Source organism: Erpetoichthys calabaricus, chromosome 4 (assembly GCF_900747795.2).
Source record: "Erpetoichthys calabaricus chromosome 4, fErpCal1.3, whole genome shotgun sequence".
NCBI lineage: Eukaryota > Metazoa > Chordata > Cladistia > Polypteriformes > Polypteridae > Erpetoichthys > Erpetoichthys calabaricus.
In genome coordinates this window covers 40,052,442-40,061,772 of record NC_041397.2, presented here as the reverse complement: position 1 = coordinate 40,061,772, position 9,331 = coordinate 40,052,442, and the positions used below count along the sequence as shown (strand labels likewise).

At 34.2% G+C, this 9,331-nt stretch overlaps 2 protein-coding genes across 4 annotated transcripts in view; one reads left to right on the top strand and one right to left on the bottom strand.

Moving 5' to 3' along the window:
• Positions 1-9,331, top strand: part of slc6a7 (solute carrier family 6 member 7) — a 666,512-nt gene that overhangs the window by 82,988 nt on the left and 574,193 nt on the right. The window lies entirely within an intron of this gene.
• Positions 1-9,331, bottom strand: part of LOC114649956 (stromal interaction molecule 1-like) — a 218,201-nt gene that overhangs the window by 18,038 nt on the left and 190,832 nt on the right. The window contains exon 11 of one of the 3 annotated variants that reach the window (XM_051926480.1): positions 4,586-4,666. The exons of the other annotated variants lie outside the window; for them this stretch is intronic. Coding sequence (XP_051782440.1) covers positions 4,586-4,666 — 81 coding nt within the window. The remainder of the gene's footprint in view (positions 1-4,585; positions 4,667-9,331) is intronic. 3 annotated transcript variants of the gene reach the window in all.

Here is a 9,331-nt window from a genome sequence, read left to right as displayed (position 1 = left end):
GGAAGATATGTTTGCATTCTTTTAATTGTGAGACGGAACTGTCATCTCTGTCTTGTCATGGAGCACATTTAAACTTTTGAAAAAGAGTCAAATGTTTGTTGGCAGTGTTTGAATAAAGGTCCTGTCTCTCTACAACCTCCTGTGTTTCTGTGCAAATCTGTGACCCAAGTGTAACAATATAAAAATAACCATATAAACATATGGTTTTTACTTCGCAGATTTTCACCTTTCGCGGTAGGTTCTGGAACGCAACCCCCGCGATGGAGGAGGGATCACTGTATACACCTAACACTGAACAGGTCATACCCTCACTGTCTAGAATCCACACCTGCTCGAATCCAAAGTTTACATTACCTAAGTAATGGCAACTCGGCACTTTTTATAGCAAGATCATATATTACCTGTTACAATACGGATTTATCTGAATATATGCATTTTAGATAAACATGGTATAAGACATAAATTTTCAATACTACTTCCAACCAAGCATGCATTTATAATGCCTCATAGACTTGAAGCAGTTACCAGGACTCAAATGTGGTCTCTGTATTTTGAACAACTTTATTAACAGTTTACTAATTCAGATGTAGTACTAGGGTCTACATCTCTTGCCTGAAGAAGGGGCCTGAGTTGCCTCGAAAGCTTGCATATTGTAATCTTTTTAGTTAGCCAATAAAAGGTGTCATTTTGCTTGGCTTTTCTCTAATTCAGATGAAAATACAAATGGAAAATATTTTAGAAATTTCATGTGAATTAGTTGAATGAAATGTTTACTTTTACCACTAATTTTTAGGAATGAATTCAGTAATATGGTACAAACATAATAAATCAATAAAATGAATGTCATTTCTTAATATACAGTTTATGGTGTTATAGCCAACATGTACATAGCTAGTACCTTTCAAAACATATTAACTTTTCTGGCAGTGAGCAGAAACATAATATGCAGAAAAAATTTCATCAGATGAATCAGCAGGCTGGCCAAAAGCTCCAACAAGACAGAGAAAAGGGGTGTGGTGGGCTGCAAGAATAAACCAGCATACATCAAAAAAACCACTAACTTCCTTGCAAGTGCAAACACAATGCATTTCAAATGACAATAAATGCAGCAGATTTTCATGAATAATTATTCTGGAGAATCTGAATTGGTCCCACCTTGACTATGGGAATGTGTGCGATCTTCGGGGGGGGGGGGGGGTGGGGGGGTGGGGGGGTTTGTTTGGGGGGGATATATGGAGTTTTAATTAATGTATAGAGAAAGTTTTGACGTATTTTTACCCTGAATTAAAATTAACTCTTACATGCATAAATAAAGCTTTTCAATTATAATAAACTTATTAAGCACTGTATGTAATGACTACTGATTATTACTAGATCAAAGTGGGTTGACAATATATTAAGACAGTTGATCATAATTTGTACCTCTACTTGTTTTTATACTATGAGTATAAAGCCACAACATTAGCTGATGTTTAAACAGTATATATCACTGTAGAGGTAGGGGTACATGGCAAAAGGGCAAGTCGCATTTGAACTGTCAAAGCACTTCATGACATAAATATTCACAGGAATTGAAGCAAATCTAGTTGACACATAGTTGCAGAAATAAATGTGTGTACTTGTGAATGCTGCTACAGATCAGCACGTAAGTAACATCAAGTAAATCTACCCATCCATAAGTGAACCTGTATAACCCAGTTTTGGGATGCAAGTCTGCAGCACTGGGTGTAAAGCAGGAATTAGCCCTAGCTGAGGTGCTAGCAGTGAGTATTTTGGGCTAAAATGCAGTTTTTGTAAATATCCCTGCTGCATCACAAGGGGTGTAAAAGAATCCTTTAAAGTGATTCTGTGAAAACCAATCGGAATACTGGGAGCTGACTTGGGACAATTAGGGTTATAAAGCAACAGGAGTGCTACGGACTGTCACGTTGTTCCTTACAAAGGAACACAGCACTACTAAGGAGAAACTGCTGAAGAATGCTGCAACTAGCAATTGGCACATGACTTTGGAATTGCAATTCAAATATTGTTTTATCAGTGTAAATAGTTAAAATGAGCAGACTGTTTGTGAACCAATTTGGGATGAGATACTGTATATATTTTTTAATTGTCTTCTATGTAATGCTTATAATGTTGACATCAACTCACATTAATATCTTCCATTCACACAATGCTCATAAAGCATTGATTTCCTCTTTTTACATTTGGAGATTTGTTTGTCACACTGAAAATTGTTTTTTGTTATTAGTCGACCTGAAATAACCTTCAGTTTGTGACACCAAATCAGCTATTCTCAAAAAATAAACAAACAAATACAGTAAATAAAAAAGACTGTATACCCCTTTATTTAGATAAATCAGTTATTACAAGGCAATGGACTAATGAACAAGCGATTGTTAGATAACACTATGAAAGCAAAAAAATGAAAATCAACAGTAAAACACTAAAGGCCGTGACATTTATCCTATGTTACATGTTAGTTTTACACATCTGTTGTGTTACACATATTATTGTTGTTGTTAAAGCTGTTTTATATTGTTGGCTGTTGGTGAGGTTAATTGAATGTATCCAGTGTGTTCATTATACTAAATGAGTCTATTTTGAATGAACTGTGTGCTTCAGAACAATATTCAGTTTGTGAACTATTTTACCCACCCATTACATAACTTGCGTTAGTCTGAGAGTTTCCACATATGCTAGTGACTACTTGTGAGATGCTAGCTTTTTCAGAATGTCTTTTAGTTGCTGATGGCTTACCCAGCATAGGATTAAACTTAATGGTACTTGAAGCTCACCATCTTGAAAAAAGCTTGTTGTTTAAGTTTTGTAACCCTAGTTTGATTTTATAATGTTCTTGTCTGCTAATATTACTTTTTTGGGATCTAAGATAGCTGTGATGGCTTGTTGTTAAGGGAGAATGGGAGTATTCGTGGCACTACAGGGTGGGGTATTCAGCAGAAGCGGCACAAGAAAGGGTGGAGTAATGATGTAGCTTTGTGACACAATTGGTCTGTTCACATGTGATGTGACATCAGCCAATATTCTATATGTGGAGGCCTAGAAAGCATAATAAATCATAGTTTGTTTATAATTTTCATACTTTTAGAATGACAGATCATGGTTATTTTGTTTCAACATGATAGTATTTTGTGCTGATTAGGTGTAAGACCTGGAATACACAACATCCATCTGACAGGGAAGATCTGGTGCACCAAAACATTCTGACAGTCAGTGAGCTGTATGAGAAGAATATCTTATCATACGTACCATAAAGGCATGCCTACAAAGTATTAAACAGGAGATGGCAGAGTTCGGAGAAGACATAACTATTTTCTCCTTAAAACACTGAGTCAAATGCACAAAGACAAGTGAACAATGGACAAAACTGGCCTTGCTGATCATATGGAGTTTTGGCCTGACAGGAATATTTGCACAATGTGCAGATTTCCTATTTGAGCCTCCTCATGACTATTTTCACAAATGCAATTCAGTGACATCTTTTGTGTTTTTTTTTTTTTTCTGCATAGCTGTTATATATAATTTCATTCCATATTCACATACAGTTCTAGCTATCTGTGCTTTTTAATAGAATTCAGAAAAGGTAATTTAGCAAGAAAAATGGTTAACACCATCACAACAACATTAAAAACTAATAGATGTAATTAGAGGTGTGTAAAAGAAGCCTTTCCTAACTATAACCTAATATGTAATGAGCAAAACAGAAGAAACATTACTGATCTCTGATGTTACTGGGCAGTTATACAACAATGAGAGTGAAAGGGCCAGGCTATCTAAGACTTTCTTTCTCTTCAGTGTCACTTTAGGCATTTACTGGTGTTAATACTCTTACCAAAAAGTAACTGTGCTATAGAAACCTTCTGTCTTACCTTATTGGTTGGGGGAAGATACAATTGATTACTGATATCCTGTAAATTCAGAATGATTTTTTTTATTTTTTTTTTTAACTTTGTACACAGTACTTTAGTGCACCATAAGCCTTTTCAGTAATACTGAATATATATACATTACATGGTGGCTGCTAATCCATTCTTGTTTCATAATTCATTCTTTTCATATTTATGTATTTACTGATTTAAGGGCACATCCTTGGCAAAGAAAATGCATGTCCGGCATTTTCCCATTCAATGATTTGAACATATTTGATATTTAAAAAAAAAACAAAAACATATAAGTCTGTAATTATTAAAGTATACTTTTTGCATAGAATCATTATAGCAAAATAAAGCAAGGCTTTAACAGAATGTATCCAATTACCTATTAAAGTGCCACAAAGTTATAGATAAGGAAAGATTTTATTGTGTGTAACAGTAGCAGAGAAAAGTGATACAAGTGTTAGTCAGGATAAAAAGGTATGCTACATCCAGTCCACAATGTTACAAACAGTTGTTGCATGTGCCAATGAAGTTTTTCAGAATTCAATTCAGTTAGTTCCTATTTGTGCCAAACAGGGAAAAAAGTGAAGTTAACAAAATAAAAAAACATATGGAAGTTCTGAATTATAATAATAAAAATGCATAAAGGTAAGAGACAGACAGAAAAATAAACAAATTAATTATAATCCAACCCTGATATTTCCAAAGCGATTGATTCTCCAAGCTAATAGACCAGTGATCGCTGACTCTGCGGTCCATCAGCCAGGCTGCATCTGGTGTCAGATAATCACACATTGTGAAAGGGGGGAAGGAGAGAATGATTTTAGTCATAGAACATATTTCACACAAAATAAAATTACCAAAAGAGTTAAAATTACAGATGTCAGAAAACTAAAACCCAAGCAGCTCAGCATGTTGCTTTATTCGTCTGTCATCCCTAAACCTATAGAGATTAAATTTTCAGCTGAAGATTTAAAGTTTTCTTCTGTATATTTTATTATTTAAACATTTCCTTTCATGCTGTAAATACTATTTTATATTAACATGTAACAAAGTACAAGATGTTTATTAGTTAATGTGAATCATTTTTCTCTTAATGGTCTCTCTGATACAAAATCAAAATAGTTTTAAATGACACATTGGATTTTGGTTAGGGTTTTTTTTTTTTTTTTTTAACACTATCTGCTATATTAGACTGTGTTTACTGGAGTGATAGAATTTGTTCTGATTTAGAATTCAATCACTTTTTAAGCATGTCGTAGAAATTGGACAAGAACTAAAAAGAAGCCACAATTGCTTATTTTTAAACTTGTGTGCTTGGACCAAGGACTATGCTTCAGATAGTACAAGTAAAGCAATCTTGCTTTTATTTAGTTTAATTTTAGTTAACATTATTTTAGAATACATTTTCAACCAAATGAAGCACTATAATTTGCAACAAATAATGCCCTACAGGTAGGTAAAATAAATTTACCAAACTGTAATAAATGCATTTTTAACATTTAAATTTAAAATTCTTTTACTTTATGTCCATTAAAAAAAAAAAAAGTGAAATATCCTGCTGAATTAATACTTTGCAGAAGTAACTGTGCAAGAAATTTCATCACAGAGACCTCTTGAGTATACAGTATCTATACAGGTTTTGCATATCAGGATTTGGGAATTTTTAGTCATTCTTACAAATTCAAACAAGCTCTGTTATGCAGCAATGGGAATCAATGAAGGCATCAAATAGGAATTAAGACAGGGCTTACATTAGGCCATTTAAAAGCAATGGATAGATCTGAAGCCATTTCATTTCATTTTAGTTGTGTGTTTGTCATTAACCCATAGGATTGTGAATCCTTACCATTCTTAAGGTTTTTTTTCTTTCCCCAAAGTGGAGCTAAGTTTTCCCAAAAGAAATGACAACTATTAGGCTCCTTTGATTTTTTTTTTGTCTGTCTTGACTAATTCTCACATTACTGCCATTGAAGTAATCGATGTGGGGAGGCTGTAACAAGAGCCAAAAGCTGTGTCTGTGCGCAGAGTGGTGGGTGGCTCTGTGGCTAATGATCTGCATTAGTATCTGTTTTGACTATACATATCAGGACAAGCAGACTGAACACAAAATTCATTAAAGGAGGATACATTTAAAATTAAACCAATCTTTATCAGGCATGGCTCAAAATGTATGTAATAAAATTCCAAAATCTGTGTGTCCCAGCATTACCAGGTTTTATTTCAAAACAAAGGCCGTAAATTTTATTTTAAACTTATTTGAGGAAGCGATATATAGTTGCCCGCAAAACATATTCACAGGAAACTGTAGCCATTTTAAATATAACAGGTAACTTGATGGGATGAGAAAAATCTGCAGTACTAATATGGTTTCTCTTTATAATATCCCGTTAGGATTGTGGCAACTTGTTCTAGCCCTGAGCCTCACCAATCAGACTGTCACTAATCTTCAGCTTTAAAGATAGTCACTGACATTGTAAAGGAGCAATGTAATGCTTTATAATTTAAACCAGACAATGTCAGATTCATTGAAGCCTCCCTCCCACTGCATGGAGATGCCATATAATCTTTATTCTAACCTAAAGAATATTCTAACCTAAACTATATATGCCTGAGGTGTTCTTCAGTAAATATGTAAAGCTGTTTTTGAGTGATGCCAGAATAAACGTATTAATATACAAATACGATACATTTAGTACAACATGACAACAAGTCACCTTTGAATGTTGATATAGTTCTGTTTCCCAATTCTGCCCAAGTGTTATCTAAAACTTGGCTGTAAATTTAAAGTGTAAAGTAAATTGTGTTTATACTAACTATGATCAGTGATTTCAACTCATTATGAAATTTGATTTAGCTGTGTGGTTGAAAGACTACAGTTTCAAATATGTAAGAGAAATAGTGTCGAATAGGTTGCAATGGTGAGTGATAAGTTTGCAACTCAAAAATTCAAAAAATAAATCAAATAAATCTGAAGACAATAGGACTCCACCACAGAGGCATGGAGCCATGACAAAAACAGAGAGGGGGAAATGACTGATTAATGAAAATCAGTAATGTAATGGACGGGAATCATGTTTACCTGTGTATGAGGCTACTGTAAAGTTAGCCATGCTTGAAATTTCTGTGCACAATTATATATGCATATGGTGACTGATGCACTCAGATTACTGTGTGAATTGCTCCTAGCCCACACACAATAGATTCATAGTAGATACTGAGGACTAATCTTATACGTTTAAAGAAAGAGGACAAGCAAACTTTAAATTAATGTGATTTTAAAGCAGCAGCACCGTGCACTTGTCAATCAAAGAAATGAAGTATAATTCTACCCACTCTTTTGCCCAAATGTGTGCTTAATCCAGTGAAACATAGCCATTGTGACCCATGCAAATTTATAATCAACGTTACACCAAAGGTTTGATATGTAGCAGTAGACTGGCCAACAAAAATAGTGTGGATCAAGCTGAGTAATATTAAGCCAAACAAAAAAAATTTGTTTATTTTATCACACTGAAAAATAAACGTGTTTTTCTTTGGTGATTGCCAATATACAGTTGCATATAGCACAGCTACTACTTTTTGTCTCATTATGCAAAGTATACACTGCCTGCTTAAAAAATTATATATTCAAACCAGAAATATTCACCATATTGTTGAAGAAAAATAATGACAACTAAAGTTTTTTTTCAGACTTTAGCCCTGAAAGAATTTGAAAATCCAAACTGTGTCAGTACAAGTTACGAAATATTTTAAGGGGTAATTTTTGCCCATTGACTGAAATTTAGTGGCATAAAAAAAAAAATAAAAATTTTTAGTTTCAATAGTGAAACGGACTAATTTGATCTCATCAATAGCAACAAAAAATACAAATTAAGTAGTGTGAGTAGATTTCATTTAATTTCTTTTTAATAGAAATTGTCAAAACATAAGCCACAAAATTTCAAATGAAGCAGTGTATACATTCAAAATCCATTCTTTACTACTTAAAAAACTCAAATTATAACCAGGAGAAAATTGTTCTATATTCTTAGACATGTATCAGACTGACCAATATGCTAAATTTAAAGATACAGTGGACCACTTAAGGTCAAAAATCATTTGTTTGCATAATTATGTGTTATAATTACCTCATGTTATTAAAGCTATTTATGTGAAAAACACAAAAGATTATCAAATGTTATTGGATTTGCATTTTACAGACCAAGATTTCACCAACTGGTCTATAATAACTACTTGGCAGTGAAAAAGTGTACAGCAGTCAGTAGTAGTAGCACACGATACTGGCCATGTGAAATTAAAGGATTGGACTAGACAAGGTTTGTGTTTGAAGAAGTGTGAAGCGAGAGAAAGCGACTGTCAATCACAATTTAACATTAGTGAAGGAGGAAGGAACAACACTAAGCTAAAAATTGCTGGTGTATGATATACCTTGCATTTTGCGTATACTATAGGCAATGCAGAGGAAAAAGTTTGCAAAAGGAAGTATGGTAAAGCTGAATGGCAAACCTTACAATACACTCAATTCAATTGAGTGTTCAATTTATTTTACCAGCATGCATTTAATTTCAAGCCAATTTAACTTCCATTTTTCAATGGGTGGTGGATTTGCATCAGGGTTTGCAGTAGCCAGTTGCACAACAATGGAGTCAGTTTTACAAAGAAGAGTATTTATTTAGTGAGCATGCAAAAGCTGGACAGGAAGAAGAATGGGGGGGAAAAAAATACGTGGACCGAGTTTTAGTGTGATAATGACAGACATATAATATATATTTTACTAATATTGCAAATAGCTTTGGGAACATTATATGCTCTGCCCTTGTGTTTTACAGTACAAAATTGTTTAAAATGGGAGCATTTCTGCAAGTACTGAACAAATGTTTTCAACGGAAGCAACTACATTTTAATGGAGGGAAAAAAACAAACACTAAAACACCAGCACTGGAAATACTTTTCACTGGCATTATGTATTTGGGAGCTGATGAGCTTGTAAAGTCATCAGAGAATCTTTTCAGACTTTGAATAGGACTAAAGTGTAGATTTAAAATTTTAACAGAATAACAGCATATGTCTCCGCAGTTAAATTCTAAACCTTAAAAACTAATATGTTATGGTTGACAGTTCGTAAGGACAGGAACCTCAGCCAGGAGTGATCAAGAATCCATATCCAGCTGGGAGGTTATTCTAATGAAAAGACAAGGGAAGTCAGCTTATTCATATTGGTTTCTTCCCCAAAACACTGGATGGCAGCCAACCGAGGCTGGGATACTTGCATGGATACCCACAGGGTATACTGAGTATTGTAGTCTCAGAAGACAGCTCTGTTGGGTTCCATGGGGTTCAACAGGAGGAGCTGCAGGGACTGGGAATCTCTACTTAGTGGGGCTTCAGCGTCATTTGGAATTGCTTCAGAGCCACAGCTTCATTTATAGAACCAG